Genomic DNA, 20,325 nt, shown 5'->3' with positions numbered 1-20,325 from the left:
GCTCAAGTCTGTAGACTGAGACTTGAAACCATGGCCTTCTGTCCCTGAGGCTGGAATAATTTCCCGTATGTTATTTCCCAGATTTTCTTCCTAGTCTTTCTAATCACTTTATTTTTTCGCTTCCTCACTACATTTTCTGTATTTGGATTGATTTTCTTATAAATTATTATCCCAAGAATTTTCATATACCTTTGTTGTGAGTCTCATTTTATTTTTATTTTCTCCACTCATCTACATTTTCCTCTTCTGGGACTATGCCACATCTGTACTATAATCAGCTTTTTGTACATTTCACAGTATTTGTGCATCTTTTTCCTGCCAATTCTTCCCCCAATTAATCTGGATTAGTTCCATTCATCTCTCATTAAAAGTGTTTTTTCCCAGTTGAACATCTTGGTCTTTGACTGTTTCTTTTTTTCAATTTTCATTTCAAGCCTAATATTTTCAAATCACTGTTACCTACTTACATTACCTACTTACTCCACTTCATTTCCCAGAAGTAGCTGCAGCATTGACCAGTGTGTGTTTGTCTACATGCAATAAAAACAGAAAATGTTGACAATGCAGCTAGGAAAAGCAGCATCAATAGTTAACACTGTGGGTGTAAGATTTGGCTTTCCAGAGGCTGAATGACCTGCTGGATATCCTGACTCTTTCTGTTTTCTTTAGTTCAGATTTTCAGCATTTGCAATTTTATTTTTAGTGCTTTAAATTTTAATTCAATTTAGTTGACAAAAATTCATTTTTACGAATTCTGACTAGTTAAAAATAAAAGACTTTCATTTGTATAGCACCTTTCACGACCACAGACGATCCCAAAACGCTTTGCAGCCAATGAGGTACTTTTGAAGTGTAGCCACTGTTGTAGGAAATTGGCAGCCAATTTGTGCACAGCAAGCTCTCACAAATAGCAATGTGATAATGAGCAGATAATCTGTTTTTGTGATGTTAACTGAGGGATAAATATTGGCCAGGACAATTATGTTTCATATAACAGACCAGCTGTGTATTTGCATTTTTGGGCTTTTAATTTAAAGTTTCAGATTTACAGCACTTTAAATTTTCTTTTGTATTGAAGGTTTTGACCATGTCCAAAATTCTATTTTCCTTTTTTTAACACTCAAAATGGCTAACGGCAAAGTGGTCAAGTGGACGTCACCAGAAACCACTCTATCCTGCTGACGGAGGGAGGTTGGGGGCGCTGGCGGAGTGTGCGTTTGCCTGGGGCGTCGAGCGGATCCACGCACGCACGCACGCGTGAACGCACCCTTATTATGTTGACAGTTAATCGCGCGCGAGTGGGCGGCGAAGAAATGCCGGCGGAGAGGAGGCGGGGCAGTCAGGCTCGGCGACAGGCGGTACGCACGCGCGGAACTGTCGACGGCGCTCCGTTTAAAAAGAGGAGAAGGGGAGGGGGCAGGGTCGAGCGAACCTGTGCGCTTTATGACGGTTGATGTGCGTGACGTCAGTGGGGCAGAGAGGTGAATTTGACGATAAGGGAGCGCGCGCCTGGCGAGGGGGGCGGGGTCTGACGGATACGCACGCGCGCCTGGCGCGAGAGGGGGGGGTGGGGCAGTGACAGCGGCAAACCGTCGGTGGGTGGTTGGTTGGTGTGGTGACAGCGGAGTGAGCGGCGGCGGTAGCAGCAGCAGCGAGAGCGCCTTTGGAGCCGGCCGCAGCCATGGATCACACGCCGCGGTTTAAATTCTAACGGCCGGCCTCGCACGCGCAATCAACCGGAGGGAGGAGAGGCGGCATCGGGCTGACGGCCGGGGCGGCGTCACCGCGGTCGCAGCCGTCGGCGTGGAGGCCGAGGCGACGGACGAAGGGTTTTGGGGCCCAGCCATGGACGAACACCCGGGAGCCGGGGTGTTCTTCGGCAATAACTCGGTGCTGAGCGGCGGCGGTAGTGTCGGCACAGGAGGAGGCGGCCCGGGAATCGGCGGCAGGAGCCTGCAGCCGCAGCAACAACAGCCCGGATCTGAGGGGGAAGCTCAGAGGCCGCAGTACAACATCCCGGGGATCCTGCACTTCCTGCAGCACGAGTGGGCCCGTTTCGAGGTGGAGAGGACGCAGTGGGAAGTGGATAGGGCGGAGTTACAGGTAAATGTGGAGTGGGGTGAGCAGCGCTAGGCCGCGCTTCATGCCTGGACCCTCTGGTACTGTCTCCTATGCCGATAATTAGGGTGAGGGGGCGGGCGACACATTAAGATGGCGGTCACCCCGGCCCGCCTGTTGCTGCTGTCAAAAAAGGGTTGATTTTTTTTTTTGAAGGCTCCTCCTTCGCTTTGAGCTCTCATCTCCCGGATTGATAGTTTAAATCGGAGGACCCTGCAAGATTGCTCGGGATGTAGTGCCCGTATAAGAAACAGGTGCAGTAATAACTTTGAAAAGGTAGTTAGATAAGTACTTGAAGGAGGAGCATTTGCTGGTTGAGGGGAAAGAGCAGGAGAGTGACATTAATTGGAAAGCTCTTTTAAAGAGCCAGCACAGCCATGATGGGTCGAATGGACACCTCTTGTGCTGTATCGTTCTACGGAATGCTACATAAATATCTGGGAATATATGTAGGAAGTTAGTCAGGATTGTCGATAACCAGAGGATCCAGGTTTAAGATAATTGCAAAAGAACCAGAGTTTTTATGGACGTGGTGAGTTGTGATCTGAAATCTACTGCCTGAAAGGATAGTTGAAGCAAATTTTAGTAGTAATGGGAATTGGCTAAATAGTTGGGAAGGGAGAATTGTAGGGTTAAGAGGAAAGAGCAGGAGAGCGGAACTTACTGAATACCAAAGAACTGGGAGTCAAATGACCTGTGTTGTATGATTCTATGATGTGTTGGGCAAAACTTATAGTTGAACAATCACTCTTTCTCCTCCAGCTGCTGCTCAATCCACTATCTTTTTCTTGTATCATTCTCTGATCCAATCTGCATGGATCAATCTGGGTCAGTTCACTTCAGCTGGAATGTTGTCAGTTTTTTGTTAAGCATCGGTGAATTAAAATGTTGGTAAGTGAGTCAGGGGTTGGTATTCTGCGAGATGGGTGGAGGAGGAAGAGGAGAGTCACCTTTGGTCTCCTTGCCAATATAGATTTTTAAATCTGTAATTTAGTGTTTGTGTTGTACTATCAGTGAATCTTTGTAACCAAAGGTTACACAATGACATTCCTGAGGAAGTAAAACAGTTCTGAATAGCTAAATGTGGTTATAGTGGTTGTTGCTGTAGTGCAGAGGATTCCTGATGATGTATCAGAACAGAATTGAGCATCCAGAGTTAATCAACTCTCCAGAAAATGATCTGCGATTGTTGATCAAGGTACACCAACCAGAGTACCTTCCTCTTAACATCTCAAAATATTTTCATTTTGGGTGATAATATAATAGTTTGCATCCCTTGGTAGGAGGTCTGTATGTGACATTGCTGAATCTTGCATACCTTGCTGTTTAGCGTAGCACATAATGTTTGTAGTTCAAGACTGCATTTCAACAACTTGCACCGTGCCTTGCAGTGCTTCAAAGGGATGCTGGGAGGAGGAAATGATTGTAAAATTGCCGAAAGGCTTGCGAGATTGTCCAATGTTCTAAGAAATAGAATAAAATTATAAACAGAGGATCAAAAAAATCTTTGTTCCACTATTTTTTGTTTAGAGCAGGCCCAAAAAGAAGATCTTGATTGCACATCTATCTTGAGTGAGCTCTCCATTTGCGTATTGTCAGGAAGTAACCATGGGATACTGTTGATGCATTTGATTCTATTAATATGCTTACTGCATTGTTTTCAGGATCCCACAGGATATGAAGCAATCCCAGCTATTCTAGTTGTATAAATTAAAGTAAAAATAAATGGAAAGCTGAGACTTCAATTTACTCTCTTGTGTGTTGAACACGCTCCTATAATCAAGTGCAAGGATTTTGCATTTATAATATACTAAGGTCTGTTTTGGCACTTCACTCGTAATCTCTAGCCATATGCAATCCAAGTACTGTAGCTGACACTGAGGTAAATTCTTGAATTACTGACCAGCTCAGCATGGTTGAAGTAATTGTTCTGGAAGCAAGTATTTTCAGTGGCTGTAACATGTATCTCCCCAGATTTTCTGTTTCCTATTCCTCCAAAGAGCTCTTCTAGTTCGGCATTGATGCTGGGATTTCTGTAAAACAATTGTCTTATGTCTTATTGAATTGCTGGAAAAACGCTTGGAAGTACAACAACTACTACTTGTATTTATATCGCACCTTTAACGTAAAACATCCCAAGGTGGTTCGCTGGAACATTATTAAACAAAATTTGACACTGAGCCACATGGAGGTATTAGGGTAGATGACCAAAGGCTTGGTCAAAGAGGTTTTAAAGAGCATCTTAAATGAGTAAAGAGAGGAGTATTTTAGGGTGGGAATTCCAGAGCTTAGGGCCTTGGCAGCTAAAGGCACAGTTGCTAGTGGTGGAGCCTTTAAATAAAAGCAAAATACTGCGGATGCTGGAAATCTGAAACAAAAACAAGAAATGCTGGAATCACTCAGCAGGTCTGGCAGCATCTGTGGAAAGAGAAGCAGAGTTAACGTTTCGGGTCAGTGACCCTTCTTCGGAACTGACAAATATTAGAAAATTCACAGATTATAAACAAGTGAGGTGGGGGTGGGGCAAGAGATAACAAAGGAGAAGGTGCCAGGAGTGTATTGGAGTAGTCAAGTCGAGAGGTAACAAATGCTTGAGGGTTTCAGCAGGTGACCTTTGGCAGGGGTGGATTCAGGCCTGGTCCAATCTGCACCTTCTCCTTTGTTATCTCTTGCCCCACCCCCACCTCACTTGTTTATAATCTGTGAATTTTCTAATATTTGTCAGTTCCGAAGAAGGGTCACTGACCCGAAACGTTAACTCTGCTTCTCTTTCCACAGATGCTGCCAGACCTGCTGAGTGATTCCAGCATTTCTTGTTTTTGTTGGTGGAGCCTTTAAAGTCGGGGATGCTCAAGTTCCGAATTGGAGGGTTGTAGGGCTGGAGGAGATTACAGAAATGGGGATGGTAAGGCCATGGAGGGATTTTAAAATAAGCATGAGAATTTTAAAATAAAGCAGTTGCTTAACCAGGAGCCAACATGGGTCAGCAAGCACTTGGGTGATTGGGGCTTGATGTGCGTTAGAACGTGGTCAGCAGAGTTTTGAATGACTTTAAGTTTACGGAGGATATAAAATGGAGCCAGGAGTGTATTGGAGTATCCAGTCGAGAGGTAACAAATGCTTGAGGGTTTCAGCAGGTGACCTTTGGCAGGGGTGGATTCAGGCAGTGTTACAGAGGCAGTCTTAGTGATGGTAAGGCTATGCGGTCGAAAGCTCATCTCGGGGTCAAAATGACACCAAAGTTACAAACAGTCTGTTTCAGCCTCAGATGGTTGCCAGAGAGAGGGATAGAGTTGGTGGATAGAGATTGGTTTGTTGTGGGGACTGAAAACAATGGCTTTGGTCTTGGGAACCTTGGAGTCGAGAGATGGTGATGAGGTAGAGCTGGGTGCCATCAGCATATTTTGGAAACCGATATTGTGTTTTCAGATGATGTTGCTGAGTGGCAGCATGTAGATGAGAACAAAGAACAGTACAGCACAGTAACAGGCCATTCGGCCCTCCAAGCCTGCGCCGATCTTGATGCCTGCCGAAACTAACACCTTCTGCACTTCCGGGGCCCATATCCCTCTATTCCCTTCCTATTCATATATTTGTCAAGATGTCTCTTAAACATCGCTATTGTATCTGCTTCCACCACCTCCCCTGGCAGCAAGTTCCAGGCACTCGCCACCCTCTGTAAAAAGAAAAAAACTTGCCTAGCACAACCCCTCTAAACTTTGCCCCTCGCACCTTAAACCTATGTCCCCTAGTAACTGACTCTGCCACCCTGGGAAAAAGCTTCTGACTATCCACTCTGTCCATGCCGCTCATAACTTTGTAAACCTCTATCATGTCGCCCCTCCACCTCCGTCGTTCCAGTGCAAACAGTCCGAGTTTTTCCAACCTCTCCTCATAACTAATGCCCTCCAGACCAGGCAACATCCTGGTAAACCTCCTCTGTACCCTCTCCAAAGCCTCCACGTCCTTCTGGTAGTGTGGCAACCAGAATTGCACGCAATATTCTAAGTGTGGCCTAACTAAGGTTCTGTACAGCTGCAACATGACTTGCCAATTTTTATACTCTATGCCCCGACCGATGAAGGCAAGCATGCCGTATGCCTTCTTGACTACCTTATTCACCTGCGTTGCCACTTTCAGTGACCTGTGGACCTGTACGCCCAGATCTCTCTGCCTGTCAATACTCATAAGGGTTCTGCCATTTACTGTATATCTCCCACCTGCATTAGACCTTCCAAAATGCATTACCTCACATTTGTCCGGATTAAACTCCATCTGCCATTTCTCCGCCCAAGTCTCCAACCGATCTATATCCTGCTGTATCCTCTGACAATCCTCATCATTATCCGCAACTCCGCCAACCTTTGTGTCGTCCGCAAACTTACTAATCAGACCAGCTACATTTTCCTCCAAATCATTTATATATACTACAAACAGCAAAGGTCCCAGCACTGATCCCTGCGGAACACCACTAGTCACATCCCTCCATTCAGAAAAACACCCATCCACTGTTACCCTCTGTCTTCTGTGACTGAGCCAGTTCTGTATCCATCTTGCCAGCTCACCTCTGATCCTGTGTGACTTCACCTTTTGCACCAGTCTGCCATGCGGGACCTTGTCAAAGGCTTTACTAAAGTCCATATAGACCACATCCACCACCCTTCATCAATCATCTTCGTCACTTCCTCAAAAAACTCAATCAAATTAGTAAGACACGACCCTCCCCTTCACAAAACCATGCTGTCTCTCGCTAATAAGTTCGTTTGTTTCCAAATGGGAGTAAATCCTGTCCCGAAGAATCCTTTCTAATAGTTTCCCTACCACTGACGTAAGGCTCACCGGCCTATAATTTCCTGGATTATCCTTGCCACTCTTCTTAAACAAAGGCACAACATTGGCTATTCTCCAGTCCTCTGGGACCTCACCTGTAGCCAATGAGGATGCAAAGATTTCTGTCAAGGCCCCAGCAATTTCTTCCCTTGCCTCCCTCAGTATTCTAGGGTAGATCCCATCAGACCATGGGGACTTATCGACCTTAATGCTTTGCAAGACACCCAACACCACCTCCTTTTTGATAATGAGATGACTAAGACTATCTGCACTCCCTTCCCTAGGCTCATCATCCACCAAGTCCTTCTCCTTGGTGAATACTGATGCAAAGTACTCATTTAGCACCTCACCCATTTCCTCTGGCTCCACGCATAGATTCCCATCTCTGTCCTTGAGTGGGCCAACCCTTTCCCTGGGTACCCTCTTGCTCTTTATATATGTATAAAAAGCCTTAGGATTTTCCTTAATCCTGTTTGCCAATGACTTTTCATGACCCCTTTTAGCCCTCCTAAGTCCTTGCTTAAGTTCCTTCCTACTGTCTTTATATTCCTCAAGGGATTCGTCTGTTCCTAGCCTTCCAGCCCTTACAAATGCTTCCTTTTTCTTTTTGACTAGGCTCACAATATCCCGTGTTATCCAAGCTTCCCGAAACTTGCCAAACTTGTCTTTCTTCCTCACAGGAACATGCTGGTCCTGGATTCTGATCAGCTGACGTTTGAAAGACTCCCACATGTCAGATGTTGATTTACCCTCAAACAGCCGCCCCCAATCTAAATTCTTCAGTTCCTGCCTAATATTGTTATAATTAGCCTTCCCCCCCCCCCAATTTAGCACCTTCACCCGAGGACTACTCTTATCCTTATCCACAAGTACCTTAAAACTTATGGAATTATGGTCACTGCTCCCGAAATGCTCCCCCACTGAAACTTCGACCACCTGGCTGGGCTCATTCCCCAATACCAGGTCCAGAATGGCCCCATCCCTAGTTTGACTATCTACATACTGTTTCAAGAAGCCCTCCTGGATGCTCCTCACAAATTCTGCCCCATCCAAGCCCCTAGCACTAAGTGAGTCCCAGTCAATATTGGGGAAGTTAAAATCACCCACCACTACAACCCTGTTACCTTTACATCTTTCCAAAATCTGTCTATATATCTGCTCCTCTACCTCCCGCTGGCTGTTGGGAGGCCTGTAGTAAACCCCCAACATCGTGACTGCACCCTTCCTATTCCTGAGCTCCACCCATATACTTCTCGCATTGAAACAAACGCACTTCAGACCACCAGTCCCGCTGTGCTCACCAACATCTCCCTGCCTGCTCTTCCTCTTAGTCCTACTGGCTTTATTTACTGTGTCCTCCTCATTTACTTCACTAGCTGTCCTACTGCTCTGGTTCCCACCCCCCTGCCACACTAGTTTAAACCCTCCCGAGTGACGCTAGCAAACCTTGCAGCCAGGATATTAGTGCCCTTCCAGTTTAGATGCAACCCGTCCTTCTTGTACAGGTCCTATTTGTCCCTGAAGAGAGCCCAATGGGCCAGATATCTGAAACCCTCCCTTCTACACCAGCTGCTCAGCCACGTGTTTAGCTGCACTATCTTCCTATTTCTAGCCTCACTGGCACGTGGCACAGGGAGTAATCCAGAGATTACAACCCTAGAGGTCCTGTTTTTTAACTTACTACCTAACTCCCTAAACTCCCCCTGCAGGACCTCATCACTCTTCCTGCCTATGTCATTGGTACCGATGTGTACCACAACCTCTGGCCGTTCACCCTCCCCCTTCAGAATGTCCTCTGTCTGTTCAGAGACATCCTTGACCCTGGCACCAGGGAGGCAACATACCTTCCTGGAGTCTCTTTCACGTCCACAGAAGCGCCTATCTGTGCCCCTGACTATAGAGTCCCCTATAACTATTGCTCTCCTGCACTTTGTCCCTCCCTGCTGAACAACAGTGCCACCTGTGGTGCCACTGCTCTGGCTGCTGCTGTTTTCCCCTGATAGGCCATCCCCCTCAACAGTATCCAAAACGGTATACTTGTTAGAGAGGGGGATAGCCACAGGGGATTCCTGCACTGACTGCCTGCCCCTTCTAGCAGTCACCCATCTATCTGCCTGCACCTTGGGTGTAACCACTTCTCTAAAACTCCTGTCTATGACGCTTTCCGCCACCTGCATGCTCCGAAGTGCATCCAGTTGCCACTCCAACCGATCCATGCAGTCTGTGAGGAGCTGCAACTGGGTACACTTCCTGCAGATGTAGTCGCCCGGAATGCTGGAAGCATCACGGACTTCCCACATCTCTCAGGTGAAGCACTTCACCCCTCTAATTGTCATTTCTATCACTAATTAGTTAATTGATATAAAATAAATAAATATTTATTAAATCCTTACTAAATTATGATGCACTTCACTATGTGGTCCCTAGTGCTATATTTTTACAATAAATATTAAATGCTGTCTAAATACAGTAATCTCCTCCCTCTGGTTTAGTTACTCTACTTATTAATTAGTTAATTAGTGTTTTAATCAATTTTTATCAGTTTTATTTTCAAATTCGGTACAGGTTCCCTACCAGCCAATCAGGTCACAGCTTTCCTGTGACGTCACTTTTTCAGTTTTTTTTTCCACCCGAGGTAACTTACTCTGTAAACTCACCGCTCCAGAACTCCGCCCTCCGAGAATCCCCGAGGTAAGTTTTTTTTTATATACTTACCGCTCTGGAACTCCGCCCTCTGAGAAATAGGGGGGTCAAGGGTAGACCGTTGAGGACATAGATATCGGAGCGGGAATGGGAAGAGAAGCCATTGCAGCTGATTTTCTGGCTATGATTGGATAAGAATGGGAACAGTTGAGTGCAGTCCCACACAGCTGAATGACATCAGGGAGGTGTTTGAGGAGGATGGTGTGATCAAATGGTGCAGACAGGACAAGAAGGAATAATTTACCTTTGTCATTTTGAAGGCATTTTGGAACTTTGTCAGGGCGGAAACCTCATTGAAGGGATTTAAACGTGGAGTTCCAGTAAGAATGGGCATGGATTCGGGAGGTAACATGCTCAAGGACTTTGGCGTGGAAAGGGAAATTGGAGATGGGGCATCAGTTTGCAAGGATGGAAAGGGTCAAGGGTTGTTCTGTTATGAGGAGAGGGGTGACAACGGCAGATTTGAAGGAGAGGGGGACAATACCTGAGAAGGAACAATTAGTATGAGCTAACATAGAAGCCAGGGAGGGAAGTTGTGCGATCAGGAGTTTAGTGGGAATAGAATCAAAGAAGCAGGAGGTGGGTGTCCTGCAGTTATAAACTATGTCCTAATCTTAAGTTGTATCTGGATGCAGAATTTTGAGCCATATGATTAAGTCACTGCTGGTGGTTACATATCTGTCACTAGTGATGGGAGAAATTGCTGATGATGAATTAAGGTCACCACACAAGAAAGATAGTCACATGGCATTGAAGAGCTTTGTCTTAAGTGAGCGTTTTTGTGGCATGTTGGTACCAATGAATTATGGTGACAATTATGGTTGTGAGCGATCTGGACTCTGTCACCACTAGGGGAGAGGAGAGTTAAATTTCACATCTTTCTTGTTTGCAATTCAAATTATACACTGATTTTGTACACCATTACTAATGCTGGTTTCAGTGTAATTGGTGGCTTTTGCTTGACATTTGTGAAAGTTGTAACCTCTGGCAGTGTTGCCAGCAGAACACATGCACTTGCGCCATAATCAGCCTACTAGCAGCTGCAGAACAGCTAGTTACTACAGTAATAGTGCTGGCGAAAGAGCAGGAATGCGATGCATTGAATGTGTATTGTGCCATAGCACTATTCCTTCTTTGTTACATTAAAGGATCTACTTCCTGATATCTGATTAACTTGGGTATATTTAATGGTTGGTTTTAATTAAGACACTGCACTTTGGATCTTGACCCTTTGTCAGTGTTAATAATTCAGTTTATTTCCTCCTTTTATTCTGCGCAAAAGTCAGCTTCCACAATCAAGGCTGTGCTGCCAATGAAATGAAATGCAACATGTGCAATACTTCTGATAGGACATAGGGAGAATGATGAACCCGCTCTCCTTTGGTGTACGCACCAGAAATAGTATGGGATGTCACCACACAATCCTGATCTCTCTCAACCACTGATGGACTATTTTCCTCTGGATAAGTGACTAATGAGAGTTATGTTCTGTTACTCAGAAGCAAAAAAGGAACAGGAGATAGATTACAGTTCTTCACTTTATGCCATCCGTTCTCTTCAATAATTTTGAGTCATGAGTCCATGAATCAAAGCTTTAAATGAGAAATGAATCTCGTTCTTTTATTAAGCTCCCATACTGTATAACAGCACAGCTAAATAGGAAACTGATGAACATGGACCACCACTTGGGATAGCTCATTCACATACAGATGAATTATCTAATTTCTCACTATCTAAAACTGAACAGATCTTCACACCTGTCATAAAGGATGGCAGGTTTCAAGCAAGTTGGTGGGGGAGGTGTTGTTGGAGTGGGGTCATCAGGTAAATGAGGAAGTAGTGACGAGGTGATCCCAAGCTTAAGTTAACTACCAATTGAATGAAAAAAGGTTTTGAGGTCTTTCGAAGAATGATTTTGAGCAGATGATGCTTTGAGGCTTGATTTCAAAGTAGGCAGGATGCAAGAGTAAAAATATGTAGGTGTTTGCATTTGGAGCATAGGAGGTATGCTCTTGAGGGCAATGACCCTTTAATAGAGAGCTGAGAAAGGTGTATGTAATACTTTTCTCAGCTGTGGTGTCTAATCAGGCAATTTAAAAAAACAAATCTTATCCAGGAATGTAAGAGAAGTACTAGTGAGCCTTCTGAAGAAGGGTCACTGACATGAAACAATAACTCTGCTCTCACCACAGATGCTGCCAGACCTGCTGAATATCTCCAGCATTTCTTGTTTTTATTTCAGATTTCCAGCATCTGCAGTATTTTGCTTTTATTATACTAGTGAGCCTTCTTGGTTGGAGGAGCAGTATTGAAGTCTTCGACAGACTTGGGGTTAATTGTTGAGGTATGGCATGCAACTTTGATACCAAGTAAATATTCAACAAAAAAGTAGCAAGAATAAGGTTCCATCTTTCTAATAAATTGCATGAAAGCTAATTGAAGTTTAATTTAAGTCAATCGAGGATCGGCAAACAGTGCATCATGAAGCGGAGCCTTGGACTGTGACTCATCCTCAATCTACCTGCATATCCTTGTGAGTGAGGATGTGCCTGAGCCTCTTCCACTCAGTGTGTCGGTCATCGATGTCTCGATTGCCCTCTTAGCTGTGGCGTTTCCTCATGTCTATTTCAAACATCAGTGCACACTTGACTTAGCTGTTTATCAAAGAAGGTATTTATGTACTTAGAGTTGGGGAGCATTTGGGTTGTGTTGTGGCAGGCTTGATGAACCAGCTGGTCTGCTCCTGTCCATCAATTTCATATGTTAGTAAATTGTAACCTACAAATGAACACCAGCCTTGATTTCTTTGGGTCTTTGTGCAAGTGAAATAGAAGGAGGCACTTCCAATACGTTGTGCTTTTAAATTTCACGTCAGACAGGGAGGTCCATGGGGTACTTTCACAATTATTAGATATACAGTCTTCACCACTGACAGTCTCACTTGGCACAGGCAGCCCCTTACATCGGGCAATTGGTGTTCACCATTTACCTGTGCCATCGGCTTCGATTACAAAGGTGCCACTTACCCCATATTAAGCGTGCTTACTATTTTGGGCCTGGATGGAAGGTGTTCAGGAAAGATAGGAAAGGAAGAAAAGGGAGAGGAGTGACAGTATGACAGTATTGATTAAGGAGAGCATTAGGCTTGAGAGAAAGGACATTCCAGAGGGGTCGAGGACGGAATCTATTTGGCTACAGCTAAGGAACAAAAAAGGTGCAGTTATATTGCTCAGTGTAGTCTATAGGCCACCAACTAGTGGAAAGGATGTAGAGGAAATTGCAGAGAGGTGCAAGAATTATAGTTCTAACAGGGTAGTTTAATCATCTGAATATAGACTGGGATGGTAGTAGCGTAAAGAGTAGAGAGGGGCAAGAGTTCCTGGAGTGTATTCTGGAAAATTTTCTACAGTATATTTCCAGTCCGTCGAGAGGGAAGGCACTGCTGGACCTGTTTCTTGGGAATAAGGTGGGCCAAGTGGATCAAATATCAGTAGGAGAACATTTAGGGGAGAGTGATCATTATATTATAAGGTTTAGGTTGACTTATGGGAAAGGACAATGAACAATCTAGAGTAAGAATAATTAACTGGGGGAAAGTCAACTTCAATGGGGTAAGAATGGAATTGGGCCAAATAAATTGGAATTAAAAGTTGCCAGGTAAAACGGTAACTGAACAATGGGCTACCTTCAAAGAATTGATAGTTCAGGCACAGTCAAGGTATATTCCCTTGAAGGGGAAAAGTCCATCAAACAAATTCAGAGCTCTCTGGATGACAAAGGAGATAGAGGTGAAGATGAAGAAGAAAAAGTGTGCTGATGGCAGATGTCAGGTAGCTAATACAATGGAGAACCAGGCTGAATATAGAAGATTCAGAGGGGAAGTGAAAAAGCAAATAAGAGAAGCAAAGGGAGAGTATGAAAAGAGACTGGCAGCTAACATAAAAGGGAATCCCAAAGTTTTCTATAGACCTATCAATAGTAAAAGGATGGTAAAAGGTGGATTAGGGACCAAAACGGGGATTTACGCATGGAGGCAGGGGGAATGGCTGAGATATTAAAATGAATACTTTGCATCTGTCTTTACCAAGGAAGAAGATGCTACCCACGCCATGGTGAAAGAGGAGGTAATTAATGCAGCAGAAGGATTTAAAATTGATGAAGTATTAGATCGGCTGTCTATACTTAAAATTTGATAAAGCACCAGGACCGGATGTATCCGAGGATGCTGAGGGAAGTGAGAGTGGAAATTACGGAGGCGCTGGCCATAATTTTCCAGTCTTTCTTAGATTCCGGGGTGGTGCCAGAGGACTGGAGAATTGCAAATGTGTTGCACTCTTGTTCAAAAAAGGATGTAAAGATAAGCCCTGCAACTACAGGTCTGTCAGATTAACTTCGGTGGTGGGGAAACTTCTAGAAACAATAATTCAGGGCAAAATTAATGGTCACATGGACAAATGCGGGTTAATTAAGGAAAGTCAGCATGGATTTGTCAAGGGAAAATCATGTTTAACTAACATGCTGGAGTTTTTTTCAACGGGTAACCGAGAGGGTTGATGAGGGCAATGCTGTTGATGTGGTTTACATGGACTTCCAAAAAGCATTCGAGACAGTGCCACACAACAGACATGTGAGCAAAATTATAGCTCATGGAATAAAAGGAGCAATAGCAACGTGGGTACAAAATTAGCTGAGTGATGGGCAACTGAGTATGGTTAATGGATTTTTATTTTACCTGGAGGAAGGTTTGTAGTGGAGTTCCACAGGGGTCAGTGTTGGGACCATTGCTCTTCCTGATGTATATTAATGACTTGGACCTTGGTGTACAGGGCACAATTTCAAAATTTATGGATGACATGAAACTTGGAAGCATTGTGAACTTCAAAAGGACATAGACAACCTGGTGGAATGGGAAGACAAGTGGCAGATGAAGTTCAATGTGGAGAAATGTGAAGTGATTCATTTTGGTAGGAAGAACATGGAGAGACAATATAAATTAAAGGGTACAATTCTAAATGGGGTGCAGAAATAGAGGGACCTGGGTATATATGTGCATGTCATTTAAGGTAGCAGGGCAGGTTGACAGCAGTCAATAAAACATACAGTATCCTCAAATAAAAGCAAAATACTGCGGATGCTGGAAATCTGAAATAAAAACAAGAAATGCTGGTAATACTCGGCAGGTCTGGCAGCATCTGTGGAGAGAGAAGCAGACATTAACTCTGCTTCTCTCTCCACAGATGTTGCAGACCTGTTGAGTATTTCCAGCGTTTCTTGTTTTTAATACGGTATCCCAGGCTTTGTTAATAGCGGCATAGTGTACAAGAGCAAGGAGGTTATGTTGAACTTGCAGAAGATACACTGTGCGGCCTTTCACGTCCCCAGCATGCCTGCTTTCTACGGGTAAAATACCCGTGGAGGCGGGCAAGGCCCCTTAAGTGGCCTCAGGCGAGCAGCCGTTCCCAACACCCCCCGGCCACCCGACCACTGTAAAGTTGACCGGAGGCGCCACCATCTGACCTACTGGGGCGGCGTAAAATTCAGCCCGAGGGGTCTGGACAGAGTAGATGGAGAGAAACTGTTCAGTCATGAAAGAATGGGAGGGCGCAGATTTAAGGTATTCAGCAACAGAAGCAATGGCAGTGAGTGTTTAGGATCTGGAATGCACTGCCAGAGTGTGCGGTGGAGGCATGTTCAATTAAGGCATTCAAAAGGGAATTGAGTAGTTGCCTGAAAGGGAAGAATGTACAGGGTAATGGGGAGAAGGCGGGCGAGTGGCACTCAGTGAATTGCTCACTCGGAGAGCTGGTGCAGACACAATGGACTGACTGGCCTCCTTCTGTAACGATTCTGTGAATTTCTAAAATAATTAATGACTTTGTTTGAATAGTCGTAACCATACCTAAACTACAAAATGGGATCTGCAAGATTTTTTCCTGATCAGGAAGTGTATTTTTTGTTCAGCTAAATTGGCATAATTCACTGTTACCCTAATGTACTGTTTTTGTGTGGGGGAATATTTTTTAATTGTACAATGAATATATGTATTTTAATTTGCATTGATTACAATGTGATTCACAACCAATTAACCAGACATTGAAAATAGTTGCAGCAGCTTAAGTTTGGGGCCTCCTTCCCTCTTTAGTTCACTTATTGTGTGTTCTAGAAAGACAGTTAACACTACATACCTGCTTGAAAATTGAGCTGAAGGTGCTCATCAACAGAAAAACACACTTCTAACTGTATTCATTGCAGCTCAGTGTGGGAAATGGATTCAGCCATGGCAGCAGGATGGACTTGCAATGGGGTGTTGAACTGTCGCTGTACCCTCCAAATTTTCAGTGTTGCTATGAAGAGCTGAATATAAATCCTTCTACCAAAAACATTGCCCTCACAAGGTACCAGAAGTATCTGGCAGTACCCCAGCAGAAGATAAAAAGTGGGAAATAGAATTTGTGCAGTATTCCCTTGAGCATTGCAGAATGGTGTAGAAACTGTGAGGTGAGGTGATGGGCTTCACTAAGGAGTTTGGGGAACCAAAAGGAGCCCAGTGATATTGGATTTAACTACCCAAGTCTGTAGAGCCATTTCTGTAAAGTTTATAGAATTCAACCTTAAATTGGAACAGTTCAACAGGATGAATAGGGACAAGAGAAATATGAATGATACATATCCACTATATGTGGTGATTCTTACAGCTAAAGCACATTGGTCTTTAAGTCCCTTCTTCTTTAAGTGCAAGTATATGTAGTTGAGAATTGGATGGGTGACTTGGTACACAGCAGTGCTCCTTCACTGGGGAGAGTACTTGCTTGAGACTGTTTTAGGTCTTTATAATAAACCCTGCTAAAAGGCAAGTGGCTCATATAGGTAATGCCCTGCCTATTGTATGACAGGCCCTGTAAATGATGCACAAAGTAGATGCTAGTGAATACCGCATAAAAGAACTTAAGAAAAATTGTAGCAGCAGTGGAAGGAACAGATGATTTGGTGGTTTAAGTCATATATATGTAAAGGAGGGTGTGAATTTTAAATATTTTTGAAAAATCATTAATGGGAAAGTTTCAAGTTTTTAAATATTTAGTAAATTGGTGTAAAATCAGAGGAAAAAGAGGTTATAATCTGAAAAGGCCATAGATTGACTTTATATGAGTAATATGGTGGAATTTTATCATTTGTTTATACAGTAGGCTGTCTGTCTAGTTGCAGAGATTCTGCTGAAAACATTCCTAATGTAGGTGTGTCCAAACTTTTTATTGTAATGAAGCATTCATTTTCATATAGTAGGGGCTTGCAGACCACATTTCAGCAATTACAGTACACAACACTAAGTTGAGGAGTTATTTAAGAAGCAATCTTCAATTGTTAGAAATTTCCACACGATCGATTTGGTAGAGAGAAACTGCTCCCATTGGCAGAAGGATCAAGAAGCAGAGAACACCGATTTAAGGTGATTAGCAAAAGAACCAACAGTGGAATGAGGAAAAGAAAATTACACAGCAAGTGGTTAGGCTCTGCAGTGCACTGCCTGAGTGTGTGGAGGAGGCAAATTCGGTTGTGGCTTTCAAAAAGGGAATTGGGTAATTATCTGAAGAGAAAATTTTTAGGTATGCAGGGAAAAGGCATGCAAGTGGGACAAGCTGAGATGCTGTTACAGAGAGCTGGCATGGATACAGCAGGCCAAATGGCTGCCTCCTGTGTTGTAACCTTTCTATGATTTTATATTAATGTACCACACCTCAGGAAGGATATAGTGACTTTGGAGGGGGTTCACTGCAGATTGACGAGAATGCTAGTGGGGCTTGGAGGGTTAAATTGTGCAAGACTGTTTGCATAAATGTGGCTTGTATTCCTATGAATATGGGAGATTGAGCTTTGATATAGGAACATAGGAGCATAAGCAGACCATTCAGCCGATCGAGCCTGCTCCGCCATTCAATATCATCATGGCTGATCATCGACCAATGCCTTTTTCCCACACTATCCTCATATCCCCTTATGTCATTGGTATTTAGAAATCTGACAATCTCTGTTTTAAACATACTCAATAACTGAGCTTTCGCAGCCCTCTGGTGTAGAGAATTCCAAAGATTCACAACCCTCTGAGTAATGAAGGTTCTCCTCATCTCTGTCCTAAGTGGCTTTCCCCCTTGTTTTGAAATTGTGTCCCCTGTTCTAGACTCCTGCACAGCCAGTGCTGGTTGGCTGCATGCAGGAGGCATGCCTGTGGTACCATGGTGGACAGTCAGGCTGCCAGCAGCATAGGAGTTGTGCGTCTGTTTGTTTGGGTGAGTCACAAAGGGAATTTATTTGCTTGCAGAAGAGAGTACACAACACCAGGGAAAGGTCAAGAACTGGAGGTGGCGTGCCTTACATGGCCATCCTCTCACCTATGGAGGAAGAGGTGCTGGAGCTGGGAGGAGTGGAGGCAGGCAAGGCAATCACAGATGGTGCGATGTGCGTGGAGCCCTAAGAGAGTGAGTGGCCTAATAGATGGGCACAGGAGATCCACTGGGTAGTGCTCATGGGTTCACCACTGGTCATATAGAGCTCCAGATAATGAGTAGTTAGAGTAATGCACTTTCCAACACATCCTTCTATCATCACTCATCTCTCTCTTGCAGGTCATGGACAAGAACGGCCAGCTGCCGAGCATGAGTGGCAGCCCACCATCTCTGAGGGGGAGGAGACCGCCTCAGAGGGTGCACCCTCACATCAGTTGCACGCAGTTAGTAATGGGGTCACAATTTGGTGAGCACAGCACAGAGGCAGTGACAGCCAAGGTCACTCACAGAACTGAGAGGGCCCAGCGATGCTCAGCTTAGCCTAATCACATCCTTTTTGAGTCATCAAGGCAGCAGATGCTGGAGCTGCAGGGTGAGGTGTGGGAACATCTGGTGGAGTTTCCAGAGGCTATGCACACTCATGCACAAACGATGGAGGAGTCCGTCCAGGCCATGAGTGCAGCTATGATTCTGGCATGTGCGCGCGTGGCCTCCTGCATCGAAAAATGGCGACCCCATAGAGAGCCGCATCCAGCAAACCACCTAGTGGATACTGGAGATGCCCAGGGACCAGCATGCCATCGCCTCCTCCATGAACTCTGTGGAGCAATGGCTGGGCGTGAGGGGCAAGACGCCTCAAGTGAGCAGGGAGGATCAAGTGTGAACTGAAAGGGTGGAGGAGTGGCTGTCTGCAGCATCTGGGGGCTCCTCTCAGGGCACTCTTGGCGTTGGCGGTGGCTCTTCAGCCCCTCTGACAGTGCCACCAGTGTCTCATGAAGCCACAAAGGCAGAAGGGACTCCTGCACTTGTACAGGAGGCCCTTAATATGTCATGGCCCTCAAGGCCTCAAGCTTCTAGAGGGTGCTGGACACAGTCATTGAGAGCCACTGAGCAGAAATATCAGCAGCCTGCATGCACCTCAGCTGACAGTGCAGAGGGAGCACCATGTAGGAACACCCACAAGTGCGTGAAAAAGTCCATCTATCTGCACTTGGCTTTCACGGGTTTATATTTTGATAATGGATGTCAATTTGCAGTGTATATGTCTGAAATGATGCACCACTAAATGAATCCTTGACTGTTTTAAACACTACTGGGCCATTAGCAGTTCATTGGCTTTCTCAAAGGTGATGGGAAGAACCACACCAGCTGAGGTCAGTGCATTTTCCATGTGTTTGACTCGTGATAATGGTTCCAGGGAAATGGTAAAGGCAATTGAATTTAACTTAATAAATTTAAATTTAATTTGATCTGATTGATATGTTTGCAATTAAAGGATTTGACAGGTTAGAGAGAATTTCTTTCCTTTAGTGGGGGAAATCCAGACTAAGAGGGCAAGACATTTAGAAATGAAATCAGAAAACACCTTTTTCTCACAGAGTAGTGGAACTTTGTAACTCTCCAAAAGGCTGTGGATGCTGAAGGTCAGTTTAAATTTTCAAGACAGAATGATATATTTTTGTTAGGTAAGGGTATCAAAGGAAATGGAGCAACGGTAGGAAAATTGAGTTGAAGTACAGATAAATCACAATCTAATTGAATGAGATTGAATGGCCTACTTCTGTTTCTAATGTTGCCCTCATATGGTTAATGTTCATACTGAACATATTCATTTGTGATGAAAATGCATGCAAGGTGGTTGGAAGGGGCTAAGTGGAGCAATGCATTATTTATTATGGAGTACGAATGCTTAATACATATAAATATGAAATAGTGTTGGTAAAAACATCTTTTTTGAAAACAAAATATGTATTTAAATTCCAGCTAAATGTGCTTTTATGGTTGAAAAATCCCACTCGTTGTTAGGAACTGACATTTTCTCTTTGTGGAAGATGGTATAGCAGTGTTTAGCTTGAGCACTATGACTGTTTTCACTGGAGGTCACCAACCTAATGTTTTGTGTGAAGGGTGTGACAAGAAAATTTCACTAAACTTTGTATGCTGCAACAGAAGTGCAACTTGCCCCATAGTTTTTATGTTGGATGATATGTACTGTGCATAATGATATAGTGAATTTAAGAGAGGAGCATCCAGATGTATGTTGAAAATATTTGGCAGTCAGCCTTGTTGGGCACAGGACAAAGCGGAACTGTTGTCAAGGAATCTGGTGGATCAGTTAACCTTACCGAGAACCCAAATGATCAAGGTGATGGATTCAAACTGGTTCAGAAGT

The 20,325-nt window shown here is 44.2% G+C and overlaps 1 protein-coding gene across 1 annotated transcript in view; it reads left to right on the top strand.

Annotated features, from left to right (window-relative positions):
* The first annotated feature begins 1,568 nt into the window (after positions 1-1,568).
* strn (striatin, calmodulin binding protein) overlaps positions 1,569-20,325 on the top strand; it is a 103,838-nt gene continuing 85,081 nt past the window's right edge. The window contains exon 1 of the mRNA XM_068020438.1: positions 1,569-2,103. Within this exon, the coding sequence (XP_067876539.1) occupies positions 1,846-2,103 (258 nt within the window). The 5' untranslated portion in view covers positions 1,569-1,845. The remainder of the gene's footprint in view (positions 2,104-20,325) is intronic.

This window comes from Heterodontus francisci, chromosome 3, assembly GCF_036365525.1.
Source record: "Heterodontus francisci isolate sHetFra1 chromosome 3, sHetFra1.hap1, whole genome shotgun sequence".
NCBI lineage: Eukaryota > Metazoa > Chordata > Chondrichthyes > Heterodontiformes > Heterodontidae > Heterodontus > Heterodontus francisci.
The sequence above is the reverse complement of the archived record's forward strand: the minus strand, read 5'-3'. Positions and strand labels throughout refer to the sequence as shown.